The sequence below is a fragment of the Carassius carassius genome, chromosome 31 (genome assembly GCF_963082965.1).
Source record: "Carassius carassius chromosome 31, fCarCar2.1, whole genome shotgun sequence".
NCBI classification, from domain to species: Eukaryota; Metazoa; Chordata; class Actinopteri; order Cypriniformes; family Cyprinidae; genus Carassius; species Carassius carassius.
Window position 1 is genome coordinate 906,566 of NC_081785.1, and position 17,993 is coordinate 924,558.

The window sequence follows — 17,993 nt, forward strand, 5'->3', positions numbered from 1 at the left end:
CTAACCCAAATTAATTCAATTAAAATAATAAAAATACATTAATAAAAAATATCTAAAATATTTATTAACAATAATAATTAATAAATTATATTATATTGTGTTATGTAATAATTGGTCAAATTAATTACATCAATATTTGCATCATGGTAGAAATTTCTTTTTTCTTCTTCTTTTTTTTTTTTCTTTTTACAAACAAACATTTGGATGCATGATTATTACCTTTGTGAATAATTAATACAAACAATACATACAAACAAATTCAAAAGTAAAACATCCCGATGCATGTCCATAATGAAATTATGGGCTTTATTTTCAAGAAAATAATGTCACTATAATATTATAAATTAATCATTTGCTTTATGCTAAATTATTTTTTTACATTTTTACCCAATGACACATTGTTCCTGTCATATTAAATTGTTCATTTTAATGTAAATCTCTTACGTGACCATTATGTACAGACAGTATTGATTTTTTACTCAGTTCTGTGTTGGTTGTTCACATATTAATGACAGAAGCCCCTATAGCTGTGACGGGGCAAAGGGTCCGATGCTGGATAAACATTAGTTGAAAGCCTGCAGAAAGTTAACTTGAGAGAGTTAATAATTGATCAGTGTCTCTCTGAACCTGCTAAAATCCAGCTGGCTGAGAGCTCTGAGTCTCATCAGTGGAAACATGTCAGACTCGTTGGTGTGTGTCAGTGACTATGAGCATCAAGCGCAAAGACTTTTACCAAAGTCAGTGTTTGATTATTATTTCTCAGGAGCAGACGAGCAGCAAACTCTGCGTGATAATGTAGCAGCATTTGCCAGGTAAGTGACCGTTCATCATCATATAAACGTCTTCTGATTTGACAAGCTTTCATTACAGAGAGTACATGAAGAAAGGCATATACTGTGAGAGTGAATCTTTACAAAAACATGTCGGGTCGTACACTGTACAGAATTTATTTTTCTTTCACATTAATGCAATGTGTATTTTGAGCTTTTTTATTATTATTTGTGAAATTTACTAGAAAATCCTTTACAAAAGTAAATCCTATAACAAATGTTAGTGTAGCTTACCTCAAAAAAAAAAGGAAATTATATTTAAGTAAATTATATAAATTAAGTCTATTTTTAAAAACATTAAGATGTTTTGCAAAGTGAGATTATTTTCATTAAGTACAGTTTCCTTTTAGGCATTTTTTTTTACTTTTACTTTGGATACTACCGAAGATAATTATATTACAGTTCAATTACAAATCATGCATCTGACATTACGTGCTATCAAACTGCTAATTTATATATATCATATTATATATATATATATATATATATATATATATATATATATATATATATATATATATATATATATATATATATATATATATATATATATATATCAAGAGGTCTATGACGTTTATAACCATCTTAAATGAGTGGTGTGTCTTAAAAATCTGGCCTTCTAACCCAAGAGTTAAAGGTTTAAAGCCCAGATGATCTGATTCCGTTGAACACGTAAGCACACGTTTGTCCAGGCGTAAGACAAACATATTCTCAACTGGTCAGGAATGAACAAGTCAAAAGTATGAGCAAAAGGACCAACTATTACCTGATAGCAACAAATATATCTTACAGGGGCTAATTATCACATTCAAAATCTCACAGGGTTTAATTAAAGGCAAATTTATATTTAAAAAAAAAAATATTCTAAATCATTACATACTAAGTAATACTTATGACAAAAAAAGAGAGAGAAATGAAGATGTGGTTCAAATTATGACATAAAAAGTCAAAATTATGACATAGTCATATATGAAATAATAGATATAAGAATGAGATAAAGGTTACAATTGACATAAAATGTCAAAATTATGAAATAATAATTCCTAATTATTAGATAAATAATAAAAATATAGTCATAGTTGTGATGTGCTCAGTGATTACTATGAAAATGAGATAAAAATTAGACAAAAGTTGACATTATAACATGAATACAAAATTATGACAAAAAAAGTTTAAATTGACATACTAATCATAATTATGAGATGAAAGTTGATAAGTCATAATTATGATGATTGAAACTAATACAAAACTACTATAAAAGTTGAAAAGTTGAAACTACTGTATGATGTAAAAAGCCATAACTGTGACAATATATATATATATATATATATTTCACACATATTGTGACATATCATTATATTGGCTCTTTGAGTCATACGTTTAACATACGTTTAACTTTTTATTTCATAAATTTATATTTTTCAATCTCATAATTTAAATTTTTTTGCATTTTTCCAAAGTATGATTAAAAAAAAGAAAAAAGAAAAAAGAATTCTATTCGGCAGAAATTGGCTTCCATACTGTTAAAGTTATAACACGCACACACACAGACAGACACACACACACACACACACACACACACACACACTGTTAACTGTTAATTGAATACATTTGATGGGGCATGTTGTCACACAATATGGGGAAATGTACTCACAATGAAAACCTGCTGTTTATTGACATTTCTTTATCAAATTCAGAAAAGGACACTTTTTCCTGAAATATGGTCTTCTGATTTATACTTTTCTATAAATTCTATTTAAAGACACTATATGTATATATAAACAAATATGTGAGAGAAATTAAACAACGTTAAAAATGACCAAACAGGTAATAACACAGAACTCCAACTGCTTTTAAGTCAAGAAGTAAACGCATGAGTCAGTCTGTAATAGTTTGAGTCAGCCTATCACAATGTTGACTAGAATTACACTTCTTCTAAATGTTTTGACCTAATTTTAGACAGTCTCTCTGGGTTGTGTGGGGTCAGTTAAGGCCAGTTATAATCATGTGTGTTTATCTTGGCCTGGAGCGTTCGTGTGGGTGGGCAGACGGACCCCAGAGACCTAAACACGGCCTTACAGCAGTGTCAGCAAAGGCACTGTCAGATGAAGAATGCCACTGTATTAGTCATACATATATATTAGTCATATATGCATATTTATAAAATGTGCAAACAAGACGTCCTTCCAGGTTACAAACACGCGTTGTGAAAGTTAAGTGAGCTGTGGTCAGACCCGATGAGTCATGAAAACAAATATTAACACAAAATTGAGTGACCGTCAGGGCTGAAGTCATACACAACTCATGCAGGAAAAAAACAGAATCAGAATCAGAATCAGAATCAGAATGAGCTTTATTGCCAGATATGTTCACACATACGAGGAATTTGTTTTCGTGACAGAGCTCCGCAGTGCAACATAACAGCGACAGAACAAAAAACACAATAAGGAATAAAAAATACAAAAAAATACAAATAGGTGGGTAAGGATTGACAATATACAAATTGACAATGTATGGCAGGTATATTAAAATGAGCATTTATGTATGTACATGTATATTATGTGGAAAAATTTTAACTGTACGCTAAGTATGTGTGTTTGGATAAATAAGTGTATGTGTATATAAATATAAATATAAGTAGTATAGTGTGTTCCATGTATGTACATGTATATTATGTGCAAAAGATTTACGTGTACGCTAAGTATGTGTGTTGGATAAAAAGTGTAGTGTATATAAATATAAATAGTGTAGTGTGTCCCACAGTTATTATCAGCTGTTCATAAGATGGATTGCCTGAGGGAAGAAACTGTTCCTGTGTCTGGTCGTTCTGGTGCTCAGTGCTCTGTAGCGTCGACCAGATGGCAACAGTTCAAAGAGGGAGTGTGCTGGATGTGAGGGGTCCAGAGTGATTTTAACAGCCCTTTTGCTCACTCTGGATAAGTACAGTTCTTGAATAGATGGGAGGGTTGTACCGATAATTCGCTCAGCAGTCCGGACTACCCTCTGTAGTCTTCTGAGGTCCGACTTAGAAGCTGAGCTGAACCAGACAGTTACTGAAGTGCAGAGGATGGATTCGATGATGGTGGAGTAGAACTGTTTCAGCAGATCCTGTGGCAGGTTAAACTTCCTCAGCTGGCGAAGGAAGTACAACCTCTGCTGGGCCTTTTTCACAATGGAGTCAATGTGAATGTCCCACTTCAGGTCCTGAGAGATAGTGGTGCCCAGGAACCTGAATGACTCCACTGCAGTCACAGTGCTGTTCATGATGGTGAGTGCGGGGAGTGCAGGGGGGTTTCTCCTGAAGTCCACAGTCATCTCCACTGTTTTGAGCGTGTTAAGCTCCAGGTTGTTGAGAGTGCACCAGACAGCCAGCTCTTTAACCTCCTGTCTGTAAGCAGACTCGTCACCGTCCTGAATGAGGCCGATGAGTGTGGTGTCATCTGCAAACTTCAGGAGCTTGACAGAGGGGTCCTTAGATGTGCAGTCATTAGTGTACAGGGAGAAGAGCAGTGGGGAGAGAACACAGCCCTGGGGAGCTCCGGTGCTGATTGTACGGGTGCTGGATGTGTATTTTCCCAGTCTCACTAGCTGCTGCCTGTCTGTCAGGAAGCTGTTGATCCACTGACAGACGGAGGTGGGCACGGAGAGCTGAGTTAGTTTGGGCAGGAGGAGGTTTGGCATGATCGTGTTGAAGGCAGAGCTGAAGTCCACAAACAGGATCCTCACATAGGTTCCCGGTCTGTCTAGGTGTTGCAGAACATAATGCAGTCCGATGTTTACTGCATCGTCCACAGACCTATTTGCTCTGTAGGCAAACTGAAGAGGATCTAGCATGGGTCCAGTGATGTCCTTCAGGTGGGCCAGCACCAGTTTTTCAAATGACTTCATGACTACAGACGTTAGAGCCACAGGCCTGTAGTCATTTAGTCCTGTAATTTTGGGTTTCTTGGGGATGGGGATGATGGTGGAGCGTTTGAAGCATGAAGGGACTTCGCACAGCTCCAGCGATCTGTTGAAGATCTGTATGAAGATGGGGGCCAGCTGGTCAGCACAGGATTTCAGACAGGCTGGTGTAACACAATCTGGGCCTGGTGCTTTTTTCCTTTTCTGCTTCCTGAAGACCTGGCGCACCGCATCCTCGCTGATCTGTATTGCAGGTGTGGGGGAGAGGGGGGATGCAGGAGTTGTGAATGGTGAGAGCGCTTGATTGGAGAGGTGATCAGGATGGGTTGCAGGAGCTGTGAATGGTGTGAACGTTTGTTTGGAGAGGCATTCAGGGTTGGTTGCAGGAGTTGTTATTGGTGTGAACGGTTGTGTGGAGAGGTGTTCAGGGCAGGTGATGGGTGTTCTTTCAAACCTGCAGTAAAACTCGTTCAGATCGTCTGCCAGTCGTTGATTTTCCACAGTGCTGGGGGGTGGTGTCTTGTAATTGGTGATCTTCTTTAGGCTTTTCCACACTGATGCGGAGTCGTTCGAAGTGAACTGAGTCCTTATTTTTTCAGAATAATTCCTCTTTGCCACTTTGATCTCCTTTTCCAGTGTGTATTTAGCCTGTTTATACAAGACATTGTCCCCCTTCCTGTAAGCATCTTCTTTGGCCTGACGGAGCTGTCTGAGTTTTGCAGTGAACCACGGTTTGTCATTGTTGTAATTTAGTTGAGTCTTGGTAGGAATACACATATCCTCACAGAAACTGATATATGATGTTACGGTCTCTGTGAGTTCGTCCAGATCGGTGGCAGCAGCTTCAAAAACACTCCAATCAGTGAGGTCAAAACAAGATTGTAAATCCTGCTCTGCTTCATTAGTCCATCTTTTTACAGTCCTTAATACAGGTTTAGCTGATTTTAGTTTCTGCCTGTAGGTCGGTATAAGATGAACCAGAAGGTGATCAGAACGTCCCAAAGCTGCTCGTGGAACAGAGTGAAATGCATCCTTTATTGTTGTGTAACAGTGATCCAATATATTACTGTCTCTTGTGGGACAAGTAACATGCTGTCTGTATTTTGGCAGTTCACGGGAGAGATTGGCTTTATTAAAGTCCCCAAGAATGATTAAAACAGAGTCTGGGTGTTGTTGTTCTGTCTCTGTGATCTGCTCAGCGAGTTTCTGTAAAGCTGAGCTCACGTGCACTTGAGGAGGGATGTAAACACTAACCAGAATGAACGAGTGAAACTCCCGCGGCGAATAGAACGGCTTGCAGTTAATGAAGAGCGTTTCGAGATTTGAGCAGCACGTCTTCTTTAACACAGTTACATCTGTACACCACCGTTCATTGATGTAAAAGCATGTCCCGCCGCCGCGCGATTTCCCCGTTGATTCTGCGTCGCGATCCGCTCTAAACAGCCGAAAGCCCGGCAGATGGAGCGCGCTGTCCGGTATGGTGTTGTTGAAAACAAAGAAAACAAAGAAGTTGAAAACAAACATTGAATCTATTGATAAACATGGTTTCCATAAGAAGCAGCTAGTTGCAATTGTAATATTTTAAGTTTGTGTCTAAAAAATGACTATAATCAATTCATAAGTAAACTCACCCATTCCCGGTTGCATCTATATTTAATTATTATATAAGGTTTTTATTTCTGAAATATGAATTGTGACTGCTGTGTCCTGCAGGTGGTGCATTTACCCTCGTGTGCTCAGAGACGTGTCCACGGTGGACATGTCCACCACAGTTTTGGGCCAGAGAGTCAGTATGCCCATCTGTGTGGCAGCTACTGCTATGCAGCGAATGGCTCATCCCGATGGCGAGACGGCCACTGCAAGAGGTCAGACACCAAGACACCATTAACTTCCTCTGACCACATGGTGGCGCCATTAGTCCTTCCTACATTCTCCTGCCCCCAATCACACTTAAACAACCCTTACAAAAATGGATCAGGTTTACCATAGTATGAGCTAATATACTATAGTTTCAGTGTGGCCATAATATGGAAGTCCATTTCTGCCATAAAAAAAAAAAAAATACTAATATCAATCCTAAATATTTCTTGTCATGATTATGACATAAAAAGCTGAAATTATGACATAGTCAATTATGAGACAAAAATGATAGATGATTACACTTATGACATAATTATGTCATAATCATTATGTGCTGTCATAATTATGAAATAAAATGAGATAAAAAGTCAAAATAATACCATAAAATGTCATAACTGTGAGAGAAAAAAAGAAGAAAATAAATGAGATAATGGTTGAAACTATTACCTAAAAAGCCGAAGTTATTAGTCACAAAGTCATAATTATGATATAAGAGAGATAAAACTGATATTTTAATATTAAGATAAATAAATTAAGAATTAATATATAAATTGAGATATTAAGTTATACTTACTAACTACTTAAGTTTTACTAGTTATACTGACATGTTAAGTCATTATTATGAAATAATAAGAAAGTCATAATTGACATAAGTCATAATTATGAGATAAAAAGTAGAAATTATGACATTAAATTAATATGACATTGAATTTTCATAATTTACAAGATAAAACATCAACATTAATGACATACAAAGTCAATTATGAGATAAAAAGTTTAAATGATGACATGCTAAGTCACAATTATGAAATAAAAAGTCAAATTAGGACATACCAAGTCAGTATGAAATAAACAGTCACAATTAGGACATAATATTTAATATTTAATCTCATACTTTAGATTTTCTTAAATCTAAAAATGTATACTTTTTTCATAAGTTGACTTTTTATTTTAAAACGTTGTATTTTTAATCTCATACTTTCAAATTTTTATATCATATTTTGCTTTTTTTTTTTTTTGTAGCAGAAATGGGCTTCCATACTTCTGTACTACTGTCAGTAATAGTGAATAAAAGATTTCCACACTTTTATTGAAATTGTTGAAATTCTAGTACCTATGCAGAGCTTAGGCAGAAACTTGTTAGCTTGGCACTTTGTGAAGGATCTATTATCTCTGAGCAGATCCCACACAGTTTAGGTCACACAGTTTAAGGATCACCCCTTTTTGAAAGTTCGAACCCATGACCATTCAGTATCTTGTGAGCCACACCACCCTTATGAGAATGACCCTGCTGTTCTGACTGGTCCTCTGTCTCTTCCCATCCACAGCCTGTCTGTCCTGTGACACGGGGATGATGCTGAGCTCATGGGCCACCTCCACCATAGAGGAAGTAGCGCAGGCCGCACCTGGAGCCGTGCGCTGGATGCAGCTGTACATTTATAAAGACAGAGCACTGACTCAGTCTCTGGTCAGGAGGGCCGAGGAGGCCGGGTATAAGGGTATCTTTGTCACAGTGGACACACCTTATCTTGGCAGGCGACGTGATGACGTGCGCAACCGATTTAAGCTGCCCTCTCATTTGAGGTAAACGCTGAGACAACCACACGTGACGTGCGTGCGTGCCAGAAGCAAGCTTTACAGACATCGCTGGTTGTGTTTGTAAACTCAAACACAGTGTGAATTGTTCATCTGATCTGAAATCAGAATATACATAGAGTAATCTGATCTGAGTCAACAACTGGTGATTTGAGTGTAACTTTTTCTGCTGCTCCAGAGGTTTTCTATGTCTTTTGCACCATCATATTAGAGACAAGACACATAGTTACAATTTATCCCAAGGCAACTCCTTTGCAACCACATAATCAGTCTCAGAATATTTAGAAACTCCCTAAATGCAATGTCATGTCATTCATTTAGAAATGATAATCTCAGAATTTTAATCACCTTAGCAATTGCATAACAAAGTCCTGGCAATATATATTGATCTACGTATATTTAGAAATTACATTTTATATATCTGCAACTTGACTCATCTTAGACACTGCATACCAATGCCCTGGCAACCACATAATGTGCTAACAGACTCTAGATGCTTTAATACTTACCTTTAACCCCTTAACTGTCACTCACATTTTTGAACATACTGTAGACTTTATAGTGCACAATCCAAACTTAAATTTTTTGTTACATGATATTGATGTACCAATAACATGGTAATGCAATGTCTGATTTTAAAATGGGTTTTAAAGGATGAATTTTGAGATTTTAAGTTTTCAGTTGATATATAATTTCTGATTTCTAAAATGTGATAGAGAAAATGCAATAAAGAAGTCAAGTTTCTTTATTAACACCTTTAGTCAAACAGATGCTGCATTGTAAACATGTCAGTTTTGATTTAATGCATGTAAAAAAAAATCACAAGAACTTTTACTTTTACAATTCTTGTGAGGTTTCTTCACAAACAAAACCTCGGTTTTCTCACCCTGTTGGACAGATTATTTTACAATTTCGTCGTCCCTTGAAAACCAAAGCTTTATGTATTTATGGAAACAGAAATCTCTCTCTTGAACCGGGGAAGCGTACTGTAGATCACACCGCTCGTGGGGATTAATACTCCGTCAACACTCACTATATTATGTTTCTTATGTGGGGAAACATTCAGATATCAGCGGTTCTACAGATATGCCAACAGCAGCCCACTATAAAAATGCCCTCATGAAAGTAAAGCCTTCCTGCTCTGGATCCCACGAGGTGAATTACGGCAATTCGAAATCTAAAAAAGCATCACGGCCCCAACGTATATTTCAGCACGACTGCCTCCATTTCCATCAGCAGTGACACAACATGAACTTCATCTCAACCCTCCCGGAGACTTTCTCTCGGCCGCACAAATCAAAGTGCAGCAGTGGCAACAAGGTGCCTTTGAGCGTGAGCTCTGCTGTTTGGATAAAACCCCGGCTCAGTTTTCATACGCTGACCAAAAACATCACTCACAGGACTAATTCCATTTTGCATTCTCATTTTATTTTTATTATTTTTCCCCCCAGAATGGCTAATTTCGAGACCCCTGATTTAGCGTTCTCCTCAAAAAAAGGTTACGGGGAGGACAGCGGCCTGGCGGTGTATGTAACTCAGGCCATAGATGCCACGGTGAAGTGGGACGACATCGCGTGGCTGAAGAGAATGACCTCGCTGCCTGTGGTGGTCAAAGGGGTTTTGACAGGTGAGCCATCCCGTTGTGTTTGGGGATTGGAGGAGCTGTCATGTCATGTGTGCTTGTGTCCGAAAACGGTTACAAAATACTGGATTCAGACAGGCTTCAAAAGCAGCATACCAACATAAATAACCAAACAAAGATTTAGTGGAAAATATATATATATATATATTAATAATAATAATAAAACTGCACTTACATCATCTGTGATTGTATCTGAAAACCTTTATTTTTAAGTGTGTGAAATGCTCACCATCACTGATACAGAACAACCTATTTGCATAATCTTATCAGGTCGACCCCCGTCTGTCAGCGAGGGGCCACTAATTAAAGATAACGTGTCATTTATCTCCCGGTAGGAAAAAGCAGTCAGTCTGTGAGCGCTGAGGTTATCTCAGAAATGTCTAGAAGCTTTACTGCAGTTATTGTGTCTTCAGATAAACTTTTATCTTCTCTTTGGCTCTGGAAATAGCACATTCTGTAAATAAAAGAGCGAACACACACACACACACACACACACACAGTCTTTTTATTTCAGCGTAGACCAAAGGATTTAAATGTGTTCCCTGACAAACTCAGAAATGTATGTTGAGGGGGGGGAAGTAATTGGGGAACGCCATTAATTATTTTAGCTCATGTGTGGAACATAATTTTCCTTGAAAAGTGCATCCTTTCCTGTTGGCCTTGGCTGAAAGGAAAACGCTATTTAATCATTTTTGGGATTTTTCCGAACAGAACAGACCTGGAGAAATTAAATTACACTATGTAAAGCTAATTTTTCACATTTTCTGTAGCTGCTTTCCTGTGCAAAATAAATTGAGCAAGTCTTTTCAATGAGTAAATGCAATAGTAACAGTAATGCTTGAAATAAAGGAATAGCTCATCCAAAAATTTAAACCTGCTTACAATGTACTCTCCCTCAGGCCATCTGAACTGTAGATGAGTTTGTTTCTTCATCAGACTTGGAGAAATGTAGCATTGCATCACTTTCTCATCAATGGATGCTCTGCAGTGAATGGGTGCCGTCAGAATGAGAGTTAAAAACACCAGAATAATCCACAGCAATCCAGTCCATCAGTTAATGTCTTGTGAAGACAAAAGCTGAAACAAATCCATCATTCAGATGTTTTTAACTTAAAACTGTTGCTTCTGGTCCATAATCCATAATAATTCTTCCTCCAGGGAAAATGTGGTCTGGACTGAATCAGGAGAGAAATCTGCACAGATCAAGCACCATTTACAAGCCAAAACACAAATATGTGGCTGGTTTTTTATGTGAGAGACAACAAAAGATGGACTTTTTCAGTGGAAGAAGCATTGTTATAGATTATGGACTCAGTTTGAAGAAAAAAAAACTTGTTGATGGATTTGTTTCTTACAAACACAAAGCGTTTGGCTTCTCAAGACATTAACTGATGGACTGGAGTGCTGTGGATTATTGTGATGTTTTTATCAGCTGTTTGGACTCTCATTCTGACGGCACCCATTCACCGCAGAGCATTTATTGCTGAGCAAGTGATGAAATGCTACTTTCCTCCAAATCTGATGAAGGAACAAACTCATCTATATCTTGCATGATTGCAGATTTTTTTTAATCCTTGGGTGAACTAGTCCTTTAAATACAGATAAATACAGTACTGCGTACCATAATTGCAATGTAACATAATTTCCTCCATGCAAAAGATTTTGCCTCCAAATTGAAGAATGAGAAAAAGCAAAACTGCTTCAGAAGAACCGCAGTAATTAATGCTCTGCTCATGGTGAATCTTGCCATTTTAGCTGAAGATGCCAAAGAAGCTCTGAAGTATGGGGTGGATGGAATACTTGTGTCAAACCACGGAGCAAGACAGCTTGATGGAGTTCCAGCCACCGTAAGTGTCTGTTGAAGAAATGAGGCATTATTGTTCTCCAGAGACCTCCAACCCACAAGTCCTCTTTGCAAACTATCCTCTGCGGCCTGTAAATTGCATCTTTGATCGTGTGAAATACGGTCCCTGGTTTACCAAAGTGGACGCCAAACAAAGGTTTGGATACAACTGCAAGTTTTATGAGCACATAGTGGTCTTCAAAACTGAAGAACATCAACTGAGCGTGCCGAGCGTTCTGAATATAGATGCAGAGATGGTGTATCTGCTCCAGGTCATCCAACAATTGCATTTTATCTTATGATCTATAATTAGTGCTGATGATGATTTATTGAAGCTCTATCCTTCTAGAACTTTCTGTGATAACCAATTATGGTGACACAATATACTGTAAGACAAGAAACATGATACAAAGTTTTGATAGTGAACATACTGAAAACGTTTTTAAAAGAAGCCTTTTCTGCTCACCAAGGCTGCATTTATTTGATCAAGAATACATTAAAAATAGTGAAATATTATTAGAATTTCAAATAACTGTTTTCTATAGGAATATTTTGTCAAATGTAATTTATTCTTGAGACGCAAAGCTGAATTTTCAGTATCATTACTCCCGTCTTCAGTGTCACATGATCTTCATGAATCATTCTAATATAGTGATGTGCTCAAGAAACATTTCTGATTATTCGCAATGTTGAAAAGAGTTTTTACTGCTAGATATTGTTGTTGAATTGTTAAAATTAATTACATTTTTTCAGGATTAATAAAAATCTTTGATTAATAAAAAATTCAAATGAACAGCATTTATTTGAAATAAATAATTTGAAACATCATAAATGTCCTCACTGTAATTTTTGATCAATTGAAAGCGTCCTTCATGTATAAAAGTATTATTTACCCCACACTACTGAATGGTAATTTTTTACCAAAATATTCAACAGCTGTAACTGCTTTCAACATTAATAATGATCAGAAATGTTTACTGAATGGCAAATCAGCATATTAGAATGATTTCTATAAGATCACGTGACACTGAAGACTGAATTAATGATGCTGAAAATTCAGCTTTGGTCACAGAAATAAATTACATTTTACAATACCTTCACATAGAAAACTGTTATTTGAAATTCGAATAATATTTCACTATTTTTAATGCATTTTTGATCAGATAAATGAGCAGAAGAGACTTTGAAGGGAATCGTAAATATTATAGTATATAACTGAGAATGAAAGAGCCTTTAAGCAGAAACATCCAGTAATGTGATGTGTATGTCAGTGCAGATTGACGCTCTGCCTGAGGTCGTGGAGGCTGTTGAAGGAAAGGTGGATGTCTTCATGGACGGTGGGGTTCGTAAGGGCACAGATGTGCTGAAGGCTCTGGCTCTGGGAGCAAAGGCTGTGTTTGTAGGAAGACCCGTCCTGTGGGCGCTCGCCTGCGAGGTAAAACACAGTAAATATTGAATTTCTGGACATGCATGTTAGTTCTGATGTCTAACCAGATACAAAACTTTCCATCCATAGGGTGACAAAGGAGTCAGTAATGTTCTCCAAATACTGCGTGAGGAACTTCACCTTGCATTGGCGCTTACAGGTAGATCGGTTTGAGCATTAACATGTACATGGGAGATCAAAAAAAAAAAAAAAAATTAAACATTTTTTATAAATAAAATAAAAAAAAATATAACAATAAAAAAATAGAAACAATATTATGAAGTCAAAAAATAAAAAAAGTTACTAAATAAATGAAATAAAATAATTAATTAAATTATTTTAATTGATTTAAAGTAAAAATAATTAGAGTAAAATGTATAAACAGTACTGAACTACGTACTATATTATATAAAAATATTGAAAAATACTACTTAAAAAAAAAAGTTTAACAAGTGTATTTGATATTGTTTTTTCTGTTTGTTGTCTCCTGGCAGGATGTCTCTCACTGAAGGAAGTCAATAGATCCCTTTTGAGAAGATCTGAACTCATTTCAAGGTTTTAATGCGCTGGGGGATTTCATGTATGTCTGTGACTGGACCGACTTGTGTAAATCAAATGAACCCAGAGGATTTGGGCACGACAGATTTAGCATCATGAATAAAACATTTGTGCAAGTCATTCGTGTAAAAGTTTGAATAAATGCATCAAAAGCGTGTGGTTTGTACAGACGTACTGTGCCTGACAGCAGTAATCCTTCCTGTTTACTGGAAGCAGGCAATGTTTAGTAACCCAAACCAGTTTTGTGACTCTTCCAGTTTTCTTCACTGTCCAGAGACTGGGAACAAAACGAAAATGATATTCATAGGCATAATTCACCTAAACATTAACCATGCAGGGTTACTGTTAACTAAAACTAACTAAAACTTATTTTATATAAAAAAATATATAAAAGCATATTTAAAAAGATATTTTGAAAAAGAAAACTAATAAAACTGGCAAAAACACATTGCAAAATTACTGAAATATTAACTAAAAAAAAAAAAATGAAAATGTAAAATGTGAAAGTTAGAAAAGTTCGAATTATGAAATATGAAGTCTCAATTGCGAGAAAAAAGTCAGAATTGTGAGAGAAAAATTCACCTTTTAAATTTTTTATTCCATGGTGTAAACAAACAACTAATAAATAAAAAAATAAAATAAAATAAATAACAATATTAAAAAAAAAAAAACATCTGTAATTTCATAATTGTTAGAAAGAAAATCTGAATTACGAGACAAAAAACTGCATTATGAGATAAATTACCTTTTACCTCACAATTACCTTTTTTATGTTTTGTGGAAACAGGCTTATGTTTTGAAAAGAAACAACAGTAAATGACTACTTCATAATTGATGTTACTGTTGTTTTTCCTCCATGCATGATTTCCTCGTATTGTACTTGTCATTCGTATTTCTCTTTTTCATTACAGTAATGTGAACGGTTTCCCTGCCGTACAGTTGCTGCAGCAAGCTTCTCATGAATATGCATTTTCCCTCCACGGGGCCCTAAAGGCAAACAGGTTTGTGAGAGGTTCAGAAAGGTCACACACAAGGCATGGGATTTCTTTACTAGCTCTTTCCATGGCTGAACCACAGGACCTGAATGAAGCCATTATATGCATTTACTCTCCACAGGAAAACAAACTTTGTCAGGGTCTGTTTATTAGCACCTAACACTTTGTTTGAACCGCCTACATGTGTGCAGGGGCCAGAAAGGGGAAGTGAGCTCCTGCTAAAATCAAACAAAACCTACTCTTTATGAGATTTCAAGAGGTTTCACATTGTTTACGTGCAACCTAAAAACTTAGATGATAAATACAGTGGCTCCAAATGATTTTGCATTAGATACAAATGTTTAAAATCAATTGCATATGCATACAGATGATCTCTTGCTTTGCTGCTTTGTTATCCAATGCAATTATATTTACAGTGGCTATATGAAAAAGAATCACCCCTGTTGATCTTCAGCCGTCATATCGCTAGTGAAGACACAGCAGGTCACCAGTTATCTTAATATAACCTCGCCTGCAGGCCGCAGAAATAGAGCTATATCATTTAGAAACACTGTGTGGCCATGAAGAATCTGAGCGAAATGCACCCGCATCACACAGCTGTTATTCTAATTTGTTAGAGCGTTTGCAAATAGCACAGAGACCGCATCACCCATAAAAGTTAGCAGAGGTTTTGCTTTACAAGGCGCTTTTGTCTGACCAGAGGAGGGCACTTGTTCAAACACACAAACCAAAGTGAAGAAAACAAAAGTGGCTCATCGAGAGAGAAGAAACTTCTCCGCTCATGGCACCAGCCCTACATGCAGATACTCAGAATGGCATACTACAAAACTACTATTTTTGCAACAGTATTGTGGGAACAGAATATCTAGATTACTTACTATACATGTAAAAACTGGCATTATAACCAAAGCATCCTGTGTGTGGTATAATTCATCCCATGATGCAATGCACTCAGCTTCTTACATCGCCACTGCAGTGTTGTTAGTACTTTCTTCAAATACAAAAAAAAGGAAATAAAGCTACAATAAAATATAAATATTAAATGAAAATACATGAAATATGAAACTAATATAAAATACAAAATTAAAATAATGTTGATTCAATTAAAACAATTGTTTTAATTATTTATTTATTTAAATAAAGCTGAAATAAAAAAATATTAGGTGAAATATAAAATATTATAAAATATCAAAATAATAGAAACATATAAAAATGTAATAATATAAAATTATAAACATATAAATGTAAAAGTATACAATTGAAATTTAACTGAAAATAGGTTTATTGAAGTACTAGAATTACTAAATGTAAAACTGTACTAAATAAAACAGAAATAAATAACTAAATTTAATAAAAGAATATAAATAAATTCCTAAAACCTTTAACTAGAATTAATTAATACATTGAAATTACAAAAATAAAGGCTAATTTGAATTATAATTGAATACTCTAATAGTTTATACTCACTGTAAAAAACAATTTGTTGCGTCAACTTAAAAAACGTTGTTCTATTTTCTTAAACTCAGTTTTTTTTCTCTTCTCTGTGTCATACAGTTATTTCAACATGCACTATTTGTGTTGAAGCAGCAGTTATAGTTCATTTGACTTTCAGCTTAGGTGAAGGCCAGTAAAATTTGTAAAAAGTTAGTTATGTCTAAAAAAAAAAAAAAAAAAAAAAATATATATATATATATATATATATATATAAGAATTGAAATGGCAAAAATAAAAATAAAAATTTTAGTGCAGTGGGTATAGAAAAAAAAAATCTTGTTGCACCGAGTAAATACAGCTGGATAAAACAAAAGCTGTTTACTCTTGCTCATGCTCAGGGTTAGGGAAATTAACAAACCCATAATTGTAAGAATTCAACTTTTACAAACATTTGAGCTTGTGAATGAAGCCCTTGGTATTGTATGTATCTCAGCTGTAGTCCGCTTAGATTTGTTCAGCCGTGATCTGGCAGGCTAACGCTGCGACGGTCTGCGTGTCTGTTTCTGAAATCCAGTGTCTGGCTGTGGTCCAGAGTGTATGGCTTCAGCTTTGGTCTCTGCACAGTGAAAGCCACTAGGGGAAGTCAGTGTGGGACAGGGTGTGTCCTGCTGAAGCTGTGCTCACTGTGACACACAGGGTCAGGAGAATCAAGCGTTCAGACAGCAGAGATCTGCACCTGTGTGTCTAGACATAGACTCGTTCTCCTGGACCGGAGCCCAACGCTTCTCTGAGGAGGGAATAAGAGCGTGTCAAGAGAGATTTTTTATCTCTTATTACTTTCACATACGATTTTATTCCTCTTTGCTACAAGTGAACATAAATTTTGTATGTAGTGAATTGCTATGTGGTTGCAATGGTGTTCCATACATTCGTAGGGTGTTGTTATGTTATGCCCATGGATTTTCTATTCAAAAAGCAAATTAGATATTTTTTCATGTCTGTGTATTTGTTTGAGCTCTGTGTGGCAATACACTTCTCTTTTAGCCTCAGATTCCAACCAAAACATTCACTTTAATATGCATAAAAATACACTGCACATGCAAGTAATGTGTAAATAAGATTACACATAAACAGAGCTACTTTCACTGAGATTGTTTAAATGCATTGTGGGATTTGCTTCTCTGTTAAAAATGCTGTGGTCAAATTAAGATATTTTAGAAGACATTACAGTTATGCAGCCTACCTTTTGGAACAAGCTTCACTCAAATGATGCTTTAAATGCCACCTACACAGAGCCTAAAACTCTGCTCCCTTCTGACTGGCTCATCAAACAAGAGATTCCAGTTATATATCCAGGAGAGGGCAATGTTTAGCTGCTCATCTGTGAAAAAACAACAACATTCGTCTGATTATTGGTTTTCCCCTGTAAATGCAAGCAGGTTATTATTTAAAACAACTGTTCTTCATCGAGACAAACATCTTTGCCTCATTTTTCAGAAAACATCTTTGCAGGATGCAATTTATGCGCTCCAAATTAATGCTGCGGTGTGGGATTAAACAAATACACATTAAACCCAAGAGGAACAAACCTGACGTGCAGATCATTGAGTTATACCCTCATTAAATGTCAACAAATGCATCTGATTAACTCTTTTATTGCTCTTTCAAGCCCAACTGTTGATGGAAAATCAGTTGAGTTAAAAGATCTGGCATGGGCGATACGGCAAACAGAACAAGGCAGTTCCTTCCTGTGGCACAGAATGTAATGGCCTGGAAAACCATATCAATGTGCAAGTAATTACTCCATCATACTTCCCACAGTAGTCATCTGCCCGGGGATGAGGCATGATTGTTAACCCACCAGAACTGATCTCAAACTAACACTCAGGGTCACTAAAACAACTTT

The 17,993-nt window shown here is 36.2% G+C and overlaps 1 protein-coding gene across 2 annotated transcripts; it reads left to right on the forward strand.

The window, feature by feature from the left end:
* The first annotated feature begins 625 nt into the window (after positions 1-625).
* hao1 (hydroxyacid oxidase (glycolate oxidase) 1) lies at positions 626-13,778 on the forward strand. 2 transcript variants are annotated; one of them, XM_059518430.1, is made up of 8 exons: positions 630-812; positions 6,447-6,598; positions 7,922-8,177; positions 9,641-9,816; positions 11,587-11,678; positions 12,951-13,109; positions 13,191-13,260; positions 13,595-13,778. In XM_059518430.1, exons 1-8 carry the CDS (start codon positions 676-678, stop codon positions 13,660-13,662), a joined length of 1,110 nt encoding a protein of 369 aa, XP_059374413.1. In that variant the 5' UTR covers positions 630-675; the 3' UTR covers positions 13,663-13,778. The 2 variants fall into 2 exon arrangements, 1 of the variants encoding a protein (XP_059374413.1); XR_009424777.1 differs by lacking the exon at positions 13,595-13,778 and having other exon boundaries at positions 626-812; positions 12,946-13,109; positions 13,191-13,261.
* The last annotated feature ends 4,215 nt before the right edge of the window (positions 13,779-17,993 follow it).

Excerpts from the sequence above, each read along its gene's own strand:
- hao1 (XM_059518430.1), top strand. The coding sequence starts at position 676 with ATGTCAGACTCGTTGGTGTGTGTCAGTGACTATGAGCATCAAGCGCAA. Across the intron at positions 11,679-12,950 it reads TTGATGGAGTTCCAGCCACC|ATTGACGCTCTGCCTGAGGT; the intron begins GTAAGTGTCTGT and ends ATGTCAGTGCAG. Across the intron at positions 13,261-13,594 it reads CCTTGCATTGGCGCTTACAG|GATGTCTCTCACTGAAGGAA; the intron begins GTAGATCGGTTT and ends GTCTCCTGGCAG.